This window comes from Myodes glareolus, chromosome 12 (genome assembly GCF_982192425.1).
Source record: "Myodes glareolus chromosome 12, mMyoGla1.1, whole genome shotgun sequence".
Classification (NCBI taxonomy): domain Eukaryota; kingdom Metazoa; phylum Chordata; class Mammalia; order Rodentia; family Cricetidae; genus Myodes; species Myodes glareolus.
This window is the reverse complement of record NC_142037.1, coordinates 33,296,417-33,317,872: the sequence shown is the minus strand read 5'-3', so window position 1 is coordinate 33,317,872 and position 21,456 is coordinate 33,296,417. Positions and strand designations below refer to the sequence as shown.

Sequence of the window (21,456 nt, the reverse complement as noted above, 5' to 3'; positions counted from 1 at the left end):
CTGCACCTTATAGTATGAGAAGCACATTAAAGAAAAGGAAGCTAACACAGCAGTCTCGTTTTCATAGTCTGAAGTTGTGTGCTTTATTATTCCATGGTTGAACACTTGTTTTTTTAACCTATGGACTTGGGACGGTAAGGGACGGAGAACGACAGATGTAAGCAAGAATAGTGTGATAATTGTAGGTTATGTACGTTCTGAAAGCGTAAAAGACAGTGTTGCATAGAGCACATTTGTGTAAGTGACAGACTGCTCATTTCATAGGCATTACACTGTTCCTTTGTAATTGAATTTAAGTGTGTTTTTATATCATAGATGATTTCAGCGTAAGTGGTGAGCTGGAAGAAGTAATCTCTCTTGAAATTCCCATCAAAAGAGAGACACTCTTACCTCTGGAGGAAGGTTCGCCTGAGCTGGATCCAGCCTTTGACCAGTCTTGTGTATCTGAATTGTGCAGCTGCTTGCTGCCGGGCACTGCTGCTTCTGAGGAAGGAACAAACCCCAACAACAGGGACACAGGCAGAAACAGTAACTCCGGAGCAGAAAGTAAGTGTCAACATGCAGAAGAGCCAAAAATTGACACCAAGACTGAAAGCAATCCTGTGCCTTGTGCTTCTGTGACCCAAGAACACTTTGTGTCAGGTAGTCCAAAGCCTCTGTGTAGCCCTTGGTGCCAGGAATTTTCCAAAGATGATCAAAATACAGAAAATCTTTGTGAGATCCTTACGGTTTCAGAGAATATGGATATCAAGTATGAGAAAGAGAGTACATGCTCAGCTGTACGGGGGAATCTGCAGTGTGACCCTTTCCCGTCTGACTCAGAAAGGGAGCGTGATTGTTCAGAAGATATTCTAGTTAAAAATCTAAATGAATCTACAAGCCCCAGTAAGAGTGCAGGAAGAAACCATGCAGAGAACGGGCACATCACAAGTGGTAGAGGAAGGAAACGAAGATACTCTAGAAACTTTTGTGAGAGACAGAGTTCATACCTGGAACAGAACAGTAACTCTGCATCTTCCCACAGCGGGGAAAGCTCTTCAGAGGTTAGTGTGGGGAATCCCCAGCTTTTTGAAGATTTATCTGCTGCCCTAGAGCAAAGCTTTCAGAGAGCAAGCACTCAACCCAAAGTGAGACGCAGCACAAGGCTCCAGGGAAGCTTGGAAGATACGGGGCTTGTATGGATGTTGCCTCCCACTCCTCCCACGTCCCAGAAAACCAAAAGGAGGAGGACAATTTGTGCCTTTGACAGCAGAGGATTTGAAAGTATCTCCTCTAGAGAAGAGACTATATCCTCGGAACAAAACCCAGGTGCCCTGCCATCCATCCCAGACAGTGAGGGCCAGGCTGTTGGTTCTTCCAAGCTACCTGGGAGGGGGAGGAGGAGGAAGAGCGTCTGTGTGTCTACACTCCCAAATGCTGAGAGTACCACTGAGCAACCAGGCTTCAAGAGAAGATCCTTTCTTGAGAAGGGAGAGAGCTCTCAACTGCCATAAGGGGGCTGGGCACAGGAGAACTGGTTCTGGGACTGACAGTTTCACCTGGCATTGGCTCTTAAGAGGAGGGATCCCAGCTTCCTCCCTACTACTTCCATCCCTGTTCAACTTCAGTGCATTGCTTGTTTCTAATAAAAAAGCATTTGAGTTGCGATGACTTTGAGTAGCAATAAATGAATTTCTTCATCGTGTATCTTCTCCCTCTAAATGCTAAGTAAGTTTATTAGTCTTGCTGAAATGTTCATTTTTAAACTCAACAGTGTTTCTGCATTTTTTTCAGTTTCACAGAGCACATTTAATCATATACACTTGAAAACAGTACACAAAAATAAATCCATAAATACATATAAATAGTAAAATCGAGAATCTAAGTTAGTGCTTCTCTGTGTTAGAGAGATGACAGCTAAATAAATGATATTGTCTTATAATGTTGCCCATATTTAAAATAAAGTCATGTTAACTAGTTTGGATGTCTACCCAGGAATACTCAAACTGCTTTTTAAGAGTGCATAGTTGTCTTGATTCACCTGGTTTCTCAGGGACTACTTATCACAAAATTCTAGAATAATACTTTAATGCCAGAGGTGGAAAATGCTGATAATTACACTTTGTTCCCTTTCCTTACGGAAATGAAAATGGCATGAAGGTAAAAGCAAATCCTTCCCCACAACACAATCTTTACAAACACCCATTTCTGTATACAAAAGTCTCTCAACTTTCTTCATTGACAGCGTTTCCAAACAAGGTCCCTCTGTATGAGATGACAGTGATGTGCTGAGGCCTGCCACTTCTTACATCCTTTCTGAAGACACTGAGGACAGAGTTTAGCTGAGGCACACTCAAAATGGCTGCCAAGGCCCCACAGTCTATCAGTGGTCTCATACACTTTTCATCCACTGGTCAGCAATGTCATCAGACTGGTAAAGAGAATTTTTCCTACTGGTTCTGAAGATGTGTTCTTCTACAGTCCCTTGAGTAGGACTCACTCAAGGACAAATAAATATTATTGGACAAATAAATGGAGCTTATTCTGGAAAAGTACTAGCTTAAGGTATGGATTCTTAAGTTGATCACATGGAAAGTCCTTACGAGTCCACTATTTAGCTGTATACCATAGGCTTCTACAGTAGACACGCTGATTTCCAAAGGTTCCAGCTATGTAGTAGATAGAGTCCTTGTTCACAGATGCCAAGCCGTGGACTCTAGGCACAGTCATGGGGGTTAAAAATCCCCAGTAGTCTTTTTGCGGCTCATAGAAGAGGAAAAATTCCCCCTGTAAAACATAGATCTTTCCTTTGTGTTCCACATCATTGTGAAACTCCTGCAACTGGCATGGCACAGACAGTATCCAACAGTTCTCTCAGGGAGTTTCTTCCATCATTTCAGAAGCACTCATTCCAAGCCTCTGCGTACTATGGCCTGTGCAAACTGAGGTGGAATTTTCTCGATAAACTTATCGTCCATCAAAGAAAAACGTATACATTTGGCAAAAATTTCTGGAAGGTGTACTTCTCTTTCATTCTGCTCATGTTCACACCACCTTACAATAAACGTGTTCTTCCCGGTCTACATTTAAATCATCACTATCTAGTATGCTTTTGTCAGCTGCAGAAACTCTTTCCTTTGGTTGACACACAGGAACTTTTTACGGATGTGTTGTTTTGAACAATCTCCAAGTTCCTGATGACCATAATGATCAGCAAAAATAAAGACTCCAACAGAATTCTGTGGGTCCAAACGACTAATCATATTCTTAGCACATTAGTCTTGTATGGAAGGAATTTGGGAGATGCTAGCTGTAGTGAACAAGGCTTGAACATTGGCCTCTGTCAGAATAACTCAAGAGGTATAGGCACAATTCAATAATAAATCCATTGATTTAACTTCAACACTAGTGATTTGAACTTCTGAGTACTTTCTGTAGGGCCGCTAGGGAACATGGATCTGGGGGATCACATAAGACCTGGGAAAGGGAGGGGGCAGAATTCTGTTCTCACATGCTAACTGAAGTAGGGGCTGAGTGCAGCAAGAACGTCTCTATGACAGGAAAGTGTTTTCCCATGATCCACCTCCACTACAATGTCTGTCAACTGTGAACCATGAGTTTAAATGGTTTTTTTAAATTGATATTTGTTGAGCTCTACATTTTTCTATGCTCCCCTCACTGCCGCTCCCTTCTTCCCTTCAATACACCCCCAAGGTCCCCATGCTCCCAATTTACTTAGGAGTCTTGTCTTTTACTTTCTACTTCCCATGTAGATTAGATCTATGTAAGTCTCTCTTAGTGTCCTCATTGTTGTCTAAATTCTCTGGGATTGTGGTTTATAGGCTGGCTTTCTTTGCTTTATGTTTAAAAACCACCTATGATTGTTAATTGTCTTTCTGTGTCTGGGTTACATCACTCAAAATGTTTTCTAGCTCCATCCATTTTCCTGTAAAATTCAAGATGTCATTTTTTTTCCTGCTGTGTAGTACTCCATTGTAACATGAGGAGGGCTGCTTGTTTGTTGGGGTTTTCTGTCCCGCCCAGCCCCCCTGTTATTTAGTCCCAGAGAAAAATCACACAAAGGACTCTATAAGTTATAATGCTGATTGACCCATTAGGTCAGGCTTCTTACTGACTAACTCTCACATCTTGATTAACCCATTTTTCTGATCTATGTTAGCCATGTGGCTCAGTACCTTTTTCACTGGGACAGCTCACATCCTGCTGCTTCAGTAGTCTGGGCAGGAGTGGGAGGAATCAACTTCCTCCTCCCCAGAATTCTCCTGCTCTCCTTGCATCATTTCCACTTCCTGTCTGGTTTTCCCACCTACACCTCCTGCCTGGTCAATCAGCATTTATTTTAAACATGATTGACAGAATACAGACAATTCTCCCGCACCACTTCCCCCTCTTTTTTTTTTTAATAAAAAAAAAAAAGAAAATATCCAGTCCCTTTTTGGGGAATGTGGGCGTAGTATTTCAGGCTACTTCCTGCTGGTTGGGGGCGCTGATAATCTTATAGGAACCTAAAGAAAAATTTAGAGTTATAATCAAATCCTGACTGGAGTATCCTGTGAGTCTTGATCATCTCAGGCAGCAGTCTTGAACCTGTTCTGGATGAAAAACTCAGACATCTGGGCCATCTGCTCCTATCGGAGATTGCTCAGGTGGTCTCCCTTGGCCAAAGATGATTTTTCTTAACTCTGAATAAATCCAGAGCCTCTCATTTTCTGTGGGAACAAAAGCAAAATCTCTTCTCCAATGTAACATACCTTTTGACTTCAATTTTGAAGCCAAGGTATTTTCAAAATACCTATCTTAGATTAATTCTGCAGCATTTATAAGCAAATATCTTTTAGCAGCTGTTGCTCCTTCCTCAGCATTTAAACAATTCAAAGAGAGCATAATAGCATACAGTATCAAGATTCTCTGTGTATTTTCCATCTTTACGTGGTTTTATTTAACTTCTATTTCTTTTATTTTTACTTTTAACTTTTGGCTTTTTGAGACAGGTTCTCTGCATATCTTTGTCCTGGAACTCCCTCCATAGACCAGGCTATCTTTGAACTCCCAGAGATCTGTCTGTCTCTGCCTCCCAGGCTACTCGTTCTTTCTTTCTTTTTTTTAATCTGAGAACTTTAACCTTTAGCCTGTATATATTTTTAACATAATGTAAACCATTTAGAGGTTTTTTTACTCTTTGAATCTCTCTTTACTGTATATCTCTCTTTTTCTGACCACATGGGTCTTTAATTTGCTAAGGAATATGGAGAAAACAACAGTCAAAAGCTCTTAAGGCGTTTCAAGGTCTTTGCCAGGAAGCAAGGTGCAATAGTGTTTTCATAGGACTGCCTGCTTGAAAGAGTCAGAGTTTTCCCTGGCAGGACGGCCCAGAAAGCTGGCATTTTAAAACAGCGCAGCTTTTTTCCTGCTTCAGCTGAAAACTGAACTGCTTTACTCTAGTCTTTCCCAAGATTTCTCAGGCTTTCTGTGGATGCAGTTATCCACATGGGCGCCATTCTGTAACATGAAGGGGGCTGGCTTGTTTGTGTTTCTGTCCTGCCCGGCCTGGCCTCCTAGCTGTTTAGCCCCAAAGTAAAATCACACAAGAGATCTCTATAAGTTATAATGCTGATTGGCCCATTAGGTCAGGCTTCTTACTGGCTAACTCTCACATCTTGATTAACCCATTTTTCTGATCTATGTTAGTCATGTGGCTCAGTACCTTTTTCAGTGGGGCAGCTCACATCCTGCTGCTTTGGTGATCTGGGCAGGAGTGGCAGAGCGAGCTTCCTGTTCCCCAGAATTCTCCTGCTCTCCTTGCATCATTTCCACTTCCTGTCTGGTTTTCCCACCTACACCTCCTGCCTGGCCAATTAGCGTTTATTTAAAACATGATTGACAGAATACAGACAATTCTCCCGCACCACTCCATTGTGTAAATGTACCACATTTTCCTTATCCATTCTTCGGTCGAGGGGCATTTAGGTTGCTTCCAGGTTCTAGATATGACAAATAAAGCTGCTATGAACAAGAACATGAGCACATGTACTTGTGGCACAATTGAGCATCCTTTGAATATATACCACAAAGTGGTATTACTGGGTCTTGAGGAAGGTTGTTTCCTAATTTTCTGAGATATCGCCACACTGGTATCCAAAAGGGTTGTACCAGCCTGCATTCCCACCAGCAATGCAGAAGTCTCCCTTTTCCCCACAACCTCTCCAGCATAAGTTGTCATCAGTGTTTTTGATCTTGGTCTTTCTTCACAGGTGTGAGATGGAGTCTCAGAGTTGTTTTGATTTACATTTCTCTGATGACTAAGGATGTTGAACATTTCCTTAAGTGTCTTTCAGCCATTTTAGATTCCTCTGTTGAGAGTTCTCTGTTTAGGTCTGTACTCCATTTTTTTTATTGGATTATGTGATCTTTTGGTGTCCAATTTCTTGAGTTCTTTGTACATTTTGGAGATCAGACCTCTGTCTCATGTGGGGTTAGTGAAGATCTTTTTCCATTCTGTAGGCTGTTGTTTTCCTTTGCTTTACAGAAGCGTTTCAGGAGGTCTCATTTATCAATTGTTTCTCTCAGTGTCTGTGCTGCTGGGGTTATATTTTGGAAGTGGTTCCCTGTGCCAATGTGTTCAAGTGTACTTCCCACTTTCTCTTCTATAAGGTTCAGTGTGGCTGGCTTTATGTCGAGGTCTTTGATCCATTTGGACTTGAGTTTTGTGCATGGTGATAAATATGGGACTATTTTCATTCTTCTACATGTTGATATCCAGTTATGTCAGGACCACTTGTTAAATATGCTTTCTTTTTTCCATTTAATATTTTTTGCTTCCTTGTCTAAGATCAGGTATTTGACGTTGTGTGGATTGTTATCCGGGTCTTCTATTCAGTTCCATTAGTCCTCCTGTCTGTTCTTATGCCAATAGCAGGCCATTTTCAGTACTGTAGCTCTGTAGTAGAGTTTGAAATTGGGGATTGTGATACCTCCAGAAGTTCTTTTATTGTACAGAATTATTCTGGCTATGCTGGGTTTTTTGCTTTTCCATATGAAGTTGAGTACCGTTCTTTCAAGGTCTTTGAAGAATTTTGCTGGGATTTTGATGGGCACTATGTCGAATCTGTTGATTGCTCTTGGTAAGATTGCCATGTTTACTATGTTAATTTTGCCTATTAACATAGTAATAAAAAAAAGAGCATGGGTGATTTTTCCACTTTCTGGTGTCTTCTTCAATTTTTTTCTTCAAAGATTTAAAGTTCTTGTCATACAAGTCTTCCATTTGTTTGATTAGAGTTACTCTGAGATATTTTATGTTATTTGTGGCTATTGTGAAGGGTGTTGATTCTGTGATTTCTTCCCCAGCCCTTTTATCATCTGTGTATAGGAGGGTTACTTATTTTTTTGAGTTAATCTTGTATCCTACTACATTGCTTCCCCAGCCCTTTTATCATCTGTGTATAGGAGGGTTACTTATTTTTTTGAGTTAATCTTGTATCCTACTACATTGCTGAAAGTGTTTATGAGTTGTAGAAGTTCCTTGGTAGAATTTTTGGGATCACTTATGTAAATTATATCATCAGCAAACAGTGAGAGTTTGACTTCTTCTTTTCCAATTTGTATCCCCTTGATCTCCCTTTGGTGTCTTATTGCTCTAGCTAGGACCTCAAGAGAACTATATTGAATAGATACAGAGAGAGTGGACAACCTTGTCTTGTTCCTGATTTCAGTGGAATCGCTGGGAATTTCTCTCCATTTAGTTTGATGCTGGCTGTTGGCTTGCTGTATATTACTTTAATTATGATTAGGTATGTTCCTTGTATCCCTGCTCTCTTTAAGACCTTTATCATGAAGGGATGTTGTATTTTGTCAAAAACTTTTTCAGCATCTAATAAGATGATCATATGGTTTTTATTTTTCAGCTTGTTTATATAGTGGATTACATTGACAAATTTTCATATGTTGAACCATCCCTTCATCTGTGGGATGAAGCCAACTTGATCATGGTGGATGATGGTTCTGATGTGTTCTTGGATTCGATTTGCCAGTATTTCATTTAGTATTTTTGCATTAATGTTCATAAGTGAAATTGGTCTGTAATTCTCTTTTTTTAGTAATATCTTTCTATGCTTTGGGTATCAGGGTAATTGTAGCCTCATAAAAAGAGTTTGGCAATGTTCCTTCTGTTTCTATTGTGTGGAATAATTTGAGAAGTATTGGTATTTGTTCTTCTTTGAAAGTCTTGTAGAATCCTAAGCTAAAATCATCTGGTCCTGGGCTTTTTTTTTGGTTGGGAGACTTTTGATGACTGCTTCTATTTCTTCAGCTATTATAGGTCTGTTTAATTTGTTTATCTGGTCTTGATTTAATTTTGGCAAGTGATATTTATCCAGAAAGTTGTCCATTTAAGTTTTCCAATTTTGTGGAGTACAGGTTTTCAAAATATGACCTGATGATCCTCTATATTTCCTCCATGTCTGTTGTTATGCCCCCCTTTTCACTTCTGTTTTTGTTAATTTGGATATTTTCTCTCTGCCTTTTGGTTAGTTTGGATAAAGATTTGTTTGTTTTGTTGATTTTCTCGAAAAACCAACTCTTTGTCTCACTGATTCTTTGTATGGTTTTCTTTGTTTTTATTTTGTTGATTTCAGCTCTCAATTTGATTATTTCCTGTTGTTTAGTTCTCTTAGGTGAGTTTGCTTCTTTTTGTTTTAAAGTTTTCAAATGTTCTGTTAATTCACTAGTGTGGGATTTTTCCAGCTTCTTTATGTAGGCGTTTAGTGCTATGAACTTGCCTCTTACTACTGCTTACATTGTGTCCCATAAATTTGGGTATGTTGTGTGATCATTTTCATTGAATTTTAGGAAGTCTTTAATTTCTCCCTTTATTTCTTTCTTGACCCATTGATGATTCAGGTGAGCATTGTTTAATTTCCATGTGTTTGTGGGTTTTCTGGAATTAGTATTGCTGTTGACTTCTAGTTTTAAAGCATGATGATCTGATAAGATACATTGGGTTATTCCAATTTTTATGTATTTGTTGAGGTTTGTTTTGTTACCTGAGTATGTGGTCAGTTTTTGAGAAGATTCCCTGTGGTGCTGAGAAGAAGGTATATTCTTTTCTGTCTGGATGAAATATTCTAGAGATGTCTGTTAAGTCCATTTGAGTCATAACATCTGTTAGTTCTCTTATTTCTCTGTTCATTTTTTTTGTCTGATTGACCTGTCCAGTGGTGAGAGGGGAGTGTTAGTCTCACATTATTAGTGTGTGGGGTTTAATGTATGATTTAAGCTTTAGAAGTATTTCTTTGACATATGAGGGTGCCCTTGTATTTGGGGCATAGATGTTCAGTATTGAAATTTCATCTTGGTAGATTTTTCCTGTGACTTATATGAAATGACCTTCTTTTTCTCTTTTGACTGATTTTAGTTTGAAGTCTATTTTATTAGATATTAGGATAGCTACACCTGCTTGTTTCTTAGGTCCAGTTGATTGCTATATTTTTTTCCCAACTGATGTGTTGCTTTTATTGGCTAATGAATAAAGAAACTGCTTTGGGCCTGAAATGGCAGAACTTAGGTAACCTGAGTAGACAGAACTGAATTCTGGGAAGAAGTACAGAGTGGCAGATGCCATGGATCTCCTGCCTGAGACAGACGCTGATTAGAATCTTGCTGGTAAACCACAGTCATGTGGTGATACATAGATTAATATAAATGGGTTAAATTAAGATATAAGAATTAGCTAATAAGAAGTTAGAGCTAATAGGCAAGGCAGTGTTTAAATTAATACAGTTTCTGTGTGATTATTTTGGGTATAACCTAGCTGGGTGGCTGGGAAAAACAAGTGGACCCTCTCTCCTTGCAACACCCAATCCTTTACTCTGAGATGATGTTTCTTGTATGCAGAAAAAGGATGGATTCTGTTTTCGTATCCAATCTGTTAGCCTGTGCCTTTTTATAGATGAGTTGAGTCCATTTACATTAAGGAATATTAATGACCAGTGATTACCATCTCCTGTTAATTTAGTTTTCATTGTTGGTGATGATAATTTGTGCATTTTTTTCTTCATGATTTGCTGTTATGAGATCAATTGTCTGTATTTTTGTTGGTGTTGCCATCTTCCTTGGGTTGAAGTGTTCCTTCTAGTATTTTGTAACTAGGTATTTGTGAAATCTAGATTTGTCATGGAATATCTTGTTTTGTCCTTCTATGATGATTGACAGTTTTGCTGAGTATAGTAGTTTGGGCTGGCATCTGTGGTCTCTCAATGTCTGCGTAATGCTTGACCATGACCTTCTGGCTTTCATTGTCTCCAATGAGAAGTCAGGTGTAATTCTGATAGGTCTATCTTTATATGTTACTTGGCCTTTTTCCTTTGCAGCTCTTAATATTCTTTCTTTACTCTGTATGTTTAGTGTTTTGATTATTATGTGATAAGAGAACTTTTTTTTGGATCCAGTCTATTTGGTGTTCTGTAGGCTTTTTTATCTTCATAGGTATATCTTTCTTTAGGTAGGGAAAGATTTCTTCTATAATTTTGTTAAATAAATTTTCTGTGCCTTTAAGTTAAACTTCTCCTTCTTTTATACCTATTATTCTAAGATTTGGCCTTTTCATGGTGTTTCATATTTCATGAATATTTTGGGTCAAGCTTTTGTTAGATTTAATGTTTCCTTTAACTGATGAGTCTATTTTCTCTATTGTATCTTCAGCACTTGAGATTCTCTCTTCCATTTCTTGTATTCTGCTGTTCATGCTTGCCTTTGTGGTTCCTGATCTTTTTCTCATGATTTCTGTTTCTATAATTCCTTCAGCTTGTGTTTTCCTTATTGTTTCTATTTCAGTTTTCAAGTCCTGAATAGTTTCTTTTATATGTTTGATTTCTTTTTCTTGGTTTTCTTTAAGTGATTTGCTATTTTCCATTTTCTTCTTTGTCTTTTCCTCCATTTCTTTAAGGGAATTTCTTATTTCATCTCTAAGAATTTTAAACACTCTCCTGAAGTTATTTTTAGGTCATTTTCTTCTGGTTCATCCATATTTGGTTGTTCAGGTCTTGCTGTTGTAGGGTCTTTAGGTTTTACTGGTGTTGTGTTGCTCTTTGTGGTGTAGCGTGTTATCTTAACTTTTCTATTCATCTTTTCCTCTAGTAGGTGTGGTTGGGGCTGTCTGAGATTCTGTTGAATAATCTTCTAGGTGCCAGTGAATCCAAAGCTCAGATGGTTGTTCCTCGCGGTATAGTCAGTGTCACAGTTTTAGTTACCCTGTTGGTTATTCCTGTTCCTGGAGGTAGCTCAGTGCTCCTGTGCTTTGCTCTGCCCCCTTGGAATTTGCTGTCTCAGACCTACTTTGGCCTAGGTTGCTGGCTTTGATCTGTTTCTGTAAATCCTCATCTGGATCCCCTCCAGCAGAAGTCCCTGGCTTGGAGTTGGTTCTGTTCTGGTAGAGATCGCTGACTCTGGATCTGGTCTCTGGCTCAGTCCTGATCTGCCAGTGTTCCAGGACTGGATTGGCTCCCAGGACTGGATTTGCTCCTGGCTTCTGCTCCCAGTGGAGCTTGTTTCCTCAGGCCCACTCGGTCCTAGGTGACTCTTTCAGTCTGTACATTGTTTTGAGTTGCTTAAGAATACTTCAAGCATGACAGGGGTCCATGGTTTCATTGGTTGTGTCTGAAGGTAGAATCCCATTCATTGTTGGGGAAAACACACTTGGGTAGGGCCATGTAGGTAACCACACTTCTGGTCCCCTCCTCAGGCACCCTAGTGGCCCCATGCCAGCCGCCTGCCGAGGTGGCCATCTCTCCAATGGACCCCTTGGCAGATGTCATTGTGCTTCCCGGGTTCCGGCTCTTGTGCTTCTGCATTTTTATTTGTTGTAAGTATACATTGACCACTGAAGGCTTAAGCTGTTCTGGAAAACATCTTTTAGACTTATTCTTTTCTTTGGGTTCAATTTAATACCAGTTTTGACTTGGTTGTCCATCTCAAACCAACGTTTTCCTTTGGTAATTTAGTGAAACTGAGGCCCTACATTGAAACATTTCTTCAATAACTGTAACTCTATAGATCCATTGTTATAAATAAAATGTAATTAGAAATGACTATGCCATCATTCTTCCAGATTGTTCAAATCAGTCACAAGTAATTCAGAATTTAACTGTTTCCTATTAACTTCATTTTGAAAAGTACAAACTTAAATGTGTTCTAGAGAACTTGTTTACCAAGGTAAAGGATGGTGTGGGTCACTGATTTCTTCTAACAGCATTTCCAGCAGTCGAAACTTTCCCTAATATCCATATGCCTGTCCCCTCTGCGCTTAGCTTTCGCAACTCCCTAGCTTTGGTGACAAAAATTTAAAAATCTAAACTGCCATATATCCGGAATCTGTGAATGTACATAAATCATCTTATCATTAAACAATGGTCCCAGAAATCCTTTAAATCACTAGCTCCCCTTCAGCCTGATAGCAGAAACATGTTAACAAATAGAGCTCCCTATAAATAACACAGCAGGGAAGAAAGCTCCTGCTGGGCGGCCCATTTCCCCCTCGGAGGTGGAGCTAAGTTGTTACCGCCTTGGCACCGCCAGGTCTGGAGCCCCTGCTGAGAAGGACCTGATGTATTTTACATTAACAGGCAAAGTGATCCCCAATTTCTTCTGCTCAAGGGTGAATTGTCCAAAACTTTGTTTTATCTCTACACATAAATCATTTATGGACTTTTCACTCCCATGTATGTGGTCACCAAGTCAGTACCACTTAACACACACACACACAGACATACCAAAATGATAAAGAATTAACTCACTTGGAAACATTTTGGATTGGGTGGTGTTTTTGTTTGTTTGTTTGTTTGTTTTATTGTTATTGTTGTTTTTTTTTTAGTGGTTAGGGGAAGAGGTGTTCCAAACACACAAACTGTTAGAAGGTCTTGGGTTTTTAAAAAGAATTTTAGTAGTCTGTCCTTACTTGGGATGAAGCTCAAAAGCTGTTGACTGTTATTTGCCTCCCTGTTTTACGGTGGCATCAACTCAGCTGTATCTCACTGGCAGTGGTTCAGACACTGTCAGAACTCTCATAAAATGCCTGCTGATTGTGACTCCGTTTGTCCGATATGAGCGTGTTCTCATTTTCTAGTGTCGAGATTAAATCTGTAAATCTACTCTGCGAAGTATGTTCATTCTGAAACGTTTCATTATAAATGCTTGGTTGGTGTTTATAAAACAACTTCTCTTAGACCAGTGGTTCTCAACCTTCCTAATGCTGTGACCCTCTAAATACACTTTGTCATGCTGTGGTGGCCCCGAACCATAAAGTTATTTTTGTTGCTATTTCATAACTGTATTCTTACTACTATTATGAAGCATACTGTGATGGCTGGGACTGCGACCCACAGGTTGAGAAGCACCGCCTTAGTTTCTTAGCACCTTAAGGGGCATGATTTAACTACCGTGTCTCACCTGTATCGGGTGCTTAGTGAAACGCTCATTTCTATATTTGATCATGCTTTCTGCCTCGACCCTCTCCCCCCATTTCTTTTCATTAATGGATATGCTGAAAATTATTTTCCCTGCCTTAATTTTTCGTCTAGAAGTCACTAACCCTGGATACGTTCCTTAGGATTGGTTCCCGCCTTTCCTGCTTCTGTCCTTGCAGATTCTCATTTCTTCCAGAAGATGGCAATGTGGCCCCTGCAGTTTTCCTTCCGTGTGCAACCAGGAAGGCCCGCGCTGCCCTGTAACTGCTGTGGCTTGGATTTCCCCCATAGCTGTACTTGTGTTTTGTTTTTTGTTTTGTTTTTCAGGAAATGAAGAGAGCTTGTGAAGAAAGTGGAGAACACATAATTTAAAAGAAGTATAAACAACTCTCTGTATACAGAAGCTCAAACGGCGTGCATCTTACTGACTTCCCATGCCCATACAAGTTTGGTTGTTTGCCAGTGTGATGGATATATACGACATTCTGCCGCCTCTATTCCACAGCATACCACGACTGTATCTGTAGTGTGGGTAGTTATGTCTAGTTGTAGGTAAACGTTGTCACCTGCTTTTGTGACTGAAAATGGTGTCACAGGTTTGTGAGACAATGACATTGCTGAAGTGGTATCTGGGTTCTCCTGTATATTCTGGAAAATTCCTCTGACTACAAGCTAGTGTCTTGGCCGCCCATCCCAAAGTGATATTTTGTGCATATTCTTTCTTACTCGTCTACTCGGACTAGAGCTTCAGGATGAAGGTGCAGCTCTGGACTGGCAAAGCAAGCAGAGGATGGTTGCTAATACCCGACTGACTCACGCCTGAAAGCAATGTTTCAAAAGTCCAGTGGAGTTTGTTTGTTTGTTTGTTTTTGAGGTAAACAACTTGCAAGAGTTGACTTTAAAAAGGACATACTGTTTGAATTTTGGAAAATGTGTATGATCATATACTACTTTGACAGAAGAGCAACAATATGTCCATCAGCCTCCCTCCCCAGTGCTTCACAGCTGATTGTTTGAATTCTGTTATACTTGTTGCCTTTTCTAGAATGTCACACATGGAATCTCAGATAGGTAGGTAGGTAGGTAGATAGATAGATAGATAGATAGATAGATAGATAGATAGATAGATAGATAGATAGAACCTTTGTGTCTATTTTTTAATAGCACAATCCTTTTGAGATTCATCTCTGCTGCATGTTGTAAATGATTGTTGTTGTTTGTTGCTGGTGATTAATTTCACTCTGGATATTTGGGTTATAGGATTTGAGGTTTTGTTGTGGATAAAGCTGCATCCTGTTCTCACATGGTTCTTTTTACAGATTCATGCTTCCAGTCATCTTGGTTACATGCTCAGAGGTAGGATCTCGATTTGTGTTTCCCAGACTAGTAGTGTTAAGCATTTTCTCTGTTTATTTAGCCTTCCTTGTACCCTTATCTGTTGGCATGTCTTACCCAGGGTTTTGTTGGTGGCACTGTCATGGTTTTACCGAGTTGAAAGAGACTGTTTGCATGTTTGATACAAACCTTTACTGAGTGTTTTTCTTTCAGATGTCTCCCCAGCCCATAGCTTGTTTGTTTTCTTGGTGTTTTTTTTTTTCTTTTTTTCTTTTCTTTAATGATTCACATCTTTTGTGTTCCAAGAAGAACCAGATATGGTATTTGATATCTATAATCCCAGCACTGGGAAGGCAGAGGCAGGAGGATTATTGTGAATTCAAAGGCAACCTATGGCATTTAGTGAGTTCCAAACTTTCCTAGCTTGTCTCAGGTCAAAAGACAAAAATACATTTCCTAAACGTAAGAGCACAAAGATTTTCTAGAAGTTTCATGGTTACTTTTCTCCATTGAGTTTTCCATCTGTTTGAATTAATTTCTGTGTGCCCTTGGAGTCACTTGGGTGACTTTTTGTTTGTTTTGAGTAGAAATCAGCCAGCATCATTTGAATTTGAACGAGTTGAAAGTCATTGATTGAATTGTGTTGATACCTTTCTGGAATCATGCGTCTGTATCTGGTCCTCATTCTGTTGGCCTGTGTGTTTACTGTCACAGCATCTTGAAGCTTCTTTGCCTTTTGCTGTGAACTTGATCACAGTTTACTTGTGGGGAGTGGGATGAACCAGAGGCCAGAAGAAGCAAAGGGTTAACCAACTCTTGGGCCTTCATCATGCCCAGAGCACACTCCCTTTTGGAGACTATGAGTCAGCAGAGAAAGCTTCCAGAGAGAGGGTGGGAGGCTGGCTTCACTGGAAGCCTCTTCTTGAGCCCAGTGAGTTTAGTGCAGTTCATTTGCATTGTGACCTTGAGTCCCTGGCAGTTGGTCAGAAGTAATTTACTTTTTTTGAACATTGTCTTCTAAAGTTCAAAATTAGATTTACCTTTGTTGTTGTTGTTTATTTGTAACAAAAGATAAATTTGGTTAATTTATTCTCATAAAGTATGATAGTCTGGTTTATTGTAAAGCTGTAAATTTTAACCTCAGGCAGTAAGGTTAAAATTTGAGAATTGCAGGGCAGCGGTGGTGCACACCTTTAATTTGATCTCAGCACTCAGAGAGGCAGAGGCAGGTGGATTTCTGTGAGTTCAAGGTCAGTCTGGTCTGCAGAGTGAGTTCCAGGACAACCAGAGCTACACAGAGAAACCCTGTCTCGATAAACCAAAAAAAGAAGGAAAAAAAAAGGAAAGATTTGAGAATTGTTCCTTAATATACACAAATTTCCCTGCAGCAAGTCATCCCAGGTAGGGAGACTATTAACTAAGCTTTCACCAGCGTTTATCCAGCTGCTGTATGCAGACATTTGTTTCTAAGTCTTTGGATGCTCTGTTTTCTCCAAGAAGCAGAGGAATCGTGGAGGGCAGGCTGGTAAAGCCATGGCCAGCCCTGTCAGCCCTCCAGGTGGACCAGCTTCAGGAGGGCGAGGCTGTTGTGCTTCTGGAGGAGGTCTTTAAAGGGCACATTCTTTGCAAACAAACACCTTTTCATTTGTATAAAGTGGAAGCTAGGAGTGCAGACTGGCTCCATCTCCTGTACACTTCTATTGGGTATTTCTCTTATATTTTTAACCAGGGAAGTGCATTTTGGTGAGGCATACATGTGAAAGACTAATGGTGAATTGAACATAACAAAAATACAAAGTTATGTCTCAACTTCTTACACCCTTGAAAGTCTCCTGCTATGTCTCCGCTGTAGCGAATCTTACTCTGGATTTGAAAACTTAGATCAAGTGAAGTTGGTTAAACTCAAATATAAGTGTGTGCACCCTCACAGCAGAAGTTTGTCTTAAAGTCACTGGGAAGTTGCATGGCCTTGATTTGGCTGTGCATAGGCTGATCACAGCATGTTCTGACGTAACAACCTCAAGTGTGTCCAGTGTGTTGCTGTGTTCACTTTTGGACTTTCTTTAATTTCTTTTTATTTTCTTAATGATTCAGCCATTAACCTAATTGCTGAAGTGAGGAGATGCGTAATTAGTTATTGAATGGACATTTTTTTCCCCTACATCTTCAAGCAAGGTCAGATCCTAAAGGTTATGACCCTAAAAATATATTAGAAGAGTAAGAGATTAGGACTTAACTAATCTCTTAGTTAAGTTAATCTAATGTTTTTCTGGAAGTTTCTGTGTTTTGGTATGTTAAGCATTATGCTATATATGAAAAGAAAAAAACAAATGGGCATGAATACAAAAGAAAAATACATTTGTGTTCAAAAAGGGTTGGCTGGAACATCATCATAAAGATTTCCAGTGTTGAGTCGGAAGTTCCCTCTTTTAAGTCTTTCCTCAAATGTTTCAGTTCACTAAGTACTGTGCATTGTGAGGTCAGAGTGGTCTGCAGAGCCACAAGCAGCTGGTATTTTAGGGTCAGATAAAGGAAAATTCAGATTTCCAAAACCTTACGAGTAAACCTAAGGTTTTGATCTCTGGTATTTCAAGGAAGCTATCAGACTTGTTTATTAAGCCTAATTGTTGATTTTTGTGCCCTTAGTCACCCTCCTTAAAGTACTTTAAAAATTTTTACGGCTCTGCAGTAATTTCTGATCTTAACAGTGGTTTGATAGAGTCACTGCCTTTGTCAAAGCCACACTGCACCTTCACTGTTCAATATCCTGGGTGTTTGGCGGTGAAGAACTAAATATCTCCTTCTCTGAAGGCGCCTTGGTACTTACAAACCTGTCCTTCCAAATGTTACTTCAAATAGTAAAATAATTCTTCAGTATAAAATTGACATCAGGCATTGAAATTTCCTCGCAGAAACCGAACAAATGATTTTCAGAAAGTAAGGCTGTATGATTTTTTTTAACCGACGTTTCATTTGAGCAGATAACAGCATATCCATTTTCCGATGTTCATGCCAGTATTGTCTTTTCTTGTCTTAAAGTTCAAAATCAAGAATGACGATTTTGAGAATATTCCCCAGCTCAAACCTGAAAAACCTGGTGTTAGTCTTGGGAGGTTTCCAGTGACCCTCTGCCTCCTTCTTCCTGCCCCCTGTGTCGATTTGGAACTGGGCAGCCATTTTTGTTTTTGGAAGGGAGAGGAGACAGATATAATGAATGGCTTTTATTGCGCAATATTTCAAGCTCTCTTGAATGCATTCGAATGGGATGGAGACCGCTCTGCCCTGTGTCATAGCCAAAACAAACACGACAGATTCCCTAAACCTGGACGTGCGTTTCTCTCAAACTGGCAGCAGAGTTCAACTCTCAGGACAAGAATTTGGTTTGACAATTTTTCGCCCTTGTTCGACTGAACATTAGGAGAGGTCACAGCCAAAGCAAATACCAGGGGAGAAACTTAACGCACATATTTACAGCCTGCAGGTGACTTTTTTTTTTCCCTTAAAAAGTTAGAAATTTGCCTTAAAGAATTGCATTTGTGGTAATACTTTTATCCAGACAACTTTTGCTAATATTTTAAGAATGAACTGTCTGATGATGCTAACTCCCAATGTAAATAATTCCACAGAGTCCCCAAAGAGCGATAAATGCTTGAATTTAAGTATTTAAACATTTAGAGACCACTAAGAATCTGAGAATTCTAAGGCCATCAAGCCCAGCAAATACGCACTAGAGGCCCCTTGACAGTAGCCTTCTGTGCCCCCCCAAAGACTCCCCTCTAAGAAGCATCAATGGCTCCTTTATGAGGCAATCTCCAGGACTGTGTACTGACTCCGGTCGCCCCCACTTGCCTTTAAGTACCCCTTTGCCTCCACAGGGAAATGGTATTGTGCACAGTCGATAATTCATTTTGTAATATGCCATTGCGCTTCACGACCCCGACAAAGTACGCTTATTATTAATCACAGTAATAACTTGCGATTTATGGTTATTTAGCATCCACGGGTTCTCAGTTTGTGTCTTAACAAAGACACAGTGGAAACAAATTTGTAAGCCAGGCAGTCTGTCAGGACGGAAGGACTTCAGCCCACCTTTCAGATGCTCCCTTGAAACTGGAAAATACTTTCACCAAGTATTTTGCATAATGCTACCAAACAATGGTGTGAATGGGAAATAAGTCAACCATCACTCACCAACTGCTAACTGCGGTAACTCTCTACTTGCATCTTGCATTTTAACTGCCTCTCCATGCTGCCGCTTCCTGGATACTGCCAGTCCAGTCACATTCCTGCAGACCACCCACCCCAACTGGTATCTTTCGGACAGACAAATCCTCTAACATTGGGGTGTAGGTTTTTCTGTGCTTTAGCTGCTAGACAAATTTGATTGTTAGATTCAAAAGGAGGTAAATATATATATATATATATATATATATATATATATATGCCTAAAGTAATCAAATAAAATGTAAATTCCAACTTTAAAATGTCCACTTAAGTTCTTAGTATTCTTGAGTAACACTGGAGCTAACTGATTTGTTTATCCAAACTCCTACCTGTCCTTAACCCTCTGAGAGCTGTAGGGTTCCTTTTTAACCTAAGTAAAATTTATTTGGGATTTTAAAACAATTGACTTCTAGTCAAATGGGAGCCTTTTAAACAAACCCACTCTTGCCTTTCCTCGCAGAGATGACCCACTTTCTCTTTAAATAAATAACCTCACGGTCTTAATCGAGGCTGTGTCCGGCCGTTTAAAATCTTTCTGTTGTATCGCAGCCCACACTATAGTAAAACATGCAGGGCATCCTTGATGAAACTGTACTGTGTCGTCTGAAGTACACAAAGAGATGGGGCCATTGAGGGAGTAACAGGCCAGAAGGTTTGGGAACTGTTGGAGCCTTTGGATTGCACTTTTTCAGCTCCTGCCTCCACCTGGCATGTAGGAGCTTAAGGAAGTCAGATGTCTGGGACCCTGGCATGCTGTTCAGGGGAGGTTTAGCTGGAGGAGCCTTTGAGTCCACAGCTACAGCCCAGTCCCCTGAATGTCAGAAACTGTCCAAAATCCTATCAATTGCCATTAACCGAATGCTGTGTGACTTGCTATTCTCTCATAGAATGTTTTGAGAGGTGGGAGCTCAGAAAAGGATCCAGAAGGAGCCGTTTCCATCAGAGCTAAGTTGGAGTTTGTAGCAATCTCAGCCTGTCACTCACATGTGCACCCAGCGCCACAACTCTGCTGACAGCGTCCAAGCGGATTTATCCCCTGGCTTCTTCCCGGAGATGGAACCTATCCCAGGCATCTACAGGCACTTGGACAGGAGGTGGCATCCCTGTCATATACCCCTGGCTGCCCCTTTCTGACTCTGCCACGACCCTGTAAAGATCAGGGGACACAGGGTCCAAAAACTGTAGCAATTTTAAGATGTTTTCTTCAACCTTGTCCCCAGAAAGATACTCTGTGTCCAAAAGATTTTTCTCCCCGAGGCACTCCCCGAGGCATTACATCATGAATTGATTCAGTTCTTGGAGGAAGAAGTTGAACAAAATATAATAGATTACCTCTTGGGGGAACATTCTGAGGTGGTTAAGTATTCCCACGAGAAAACTAAGAAACTGCTTATATATTACTATGCTGTTTGACCTTTCCCCTTCATGAAGCTGAGCAGGGCTTATTTATTTATTTATTTATTTATTTATTTATTTATTTATTTTCCCTTCCAACGGGGTTTTTGTTTTAGTGGGGGAGGGGGCATTTCTCTTTTTTAAAGAATACAAGTTTTTTTTGTTTGTTTGTTTTTGTTTTTGTTTTTTTTTGTATTTGCTGTGACTCTTGCCTGGCGCCCAGAGTATGTTACCAGAGCCCAGAACAGGTTAGCCTGCAGCAGCTACGGGAATACGTGCTTCCCATGTATGAACCTGGTCTCCCAGTGAGCAATGAAGAAGGAACAAAGGGAACAACCAAGGCTGGGGTAGGTGCTCCATATATTTAATTTAATTATTGTTTTGTTTTTCAAGACAGAGTTTCTCTGTGTAATAATCCTAGCTGTCCTGGAACTAACTCTTATAGACCAGGTTGGCCTTGAACTCACAGAGAATCGCCTGCCTCTACCCCTCGAGTACTGGGATTAAAGGTGTGCGCCACCACCCACTGGCTTGATTTTCTTATTAGTAAGGGGGCCTGAACTATCGTGCCCCAAGAGAAAAGAAGGAACAGGCATCTGAAGGTATTGAGTCTCATGGCCTCTGTGGCTAGTGTCTTCTAAGCAGTCTCCTTGATTGAGAAAAAGTCTGTGTTTCCTCGTTCTTGGGAACTGGCTCTCAGAGAAGGGTGTTAGTTATTGACGAAATAACGTCTGTCCAGGAAATAGCATGCTGAGAAGTGTGGGAGCTTTTCTCTCCCAAATTCCCAAGTAGAGAAGGGGCGGGAAGACTTGGCCACAAAGATGGCGGCTTGGAAGGAAGAGTGCCTGAGGAGCCCGAGAAGCTGCAGCCCCAGAAAGCCTTCCATCACCGCGTACCCAGCTGGCCAGTGGAAGCTCAACACTGTCCAGAGCCCAGTTAACAGCTTGTTGGGTTGTGAAGGAGTTGGCCAGCTCTGTTGGAAGGGTTGATGAAGACTGGGTGGGGTGTTGCTTTCCTGAGCATGTCAGCAGATCTCAATTGTCTG

At 40.3% G+C, this 21,456-nt stretch overlaps 1 protein-coding gene and 1 pseudogene across 6 annotated transcripts in view; one reads left to right on the top strand and one right to left on the bottom strand.

Annotated features, from left to right (window-relative positions):
• The window catches only part of Cdca2 (cell division cycle associated 2), a 40,167-nt gene extending 38,517 nt beyond the window's left edge, over window positions 1-1,650 (top strand). For all 6 annotated transcript variants that reach the window (XM_085698673.2, XM_048422224.3, XM_048422225.3 and 3 more), the window contains one exon: window positions 316-1,650. In XM_085698673.2, coding sequence (XP_085554799.2) covers window positions 316-1,493 — 1,178 coding nt within the window. In that variant the 3' untranslated portion in view covers window positions 1,494-1,650. The remainder of the gene's footprint in view (window positions 1-315) is intronic.
• Window positions 1,651-2,214: 564 nt separating this feature from the next.
• On the bottom strand, window positions 2,215-11,635 carry LOC125392330 (kelch repeat and BTB domain-containing protein 8 pseudogene; annotated as a pseudogene).
• Between the last annotated feature and the right edge of the window lie 9,821 nt (window positions 11,636-21,456).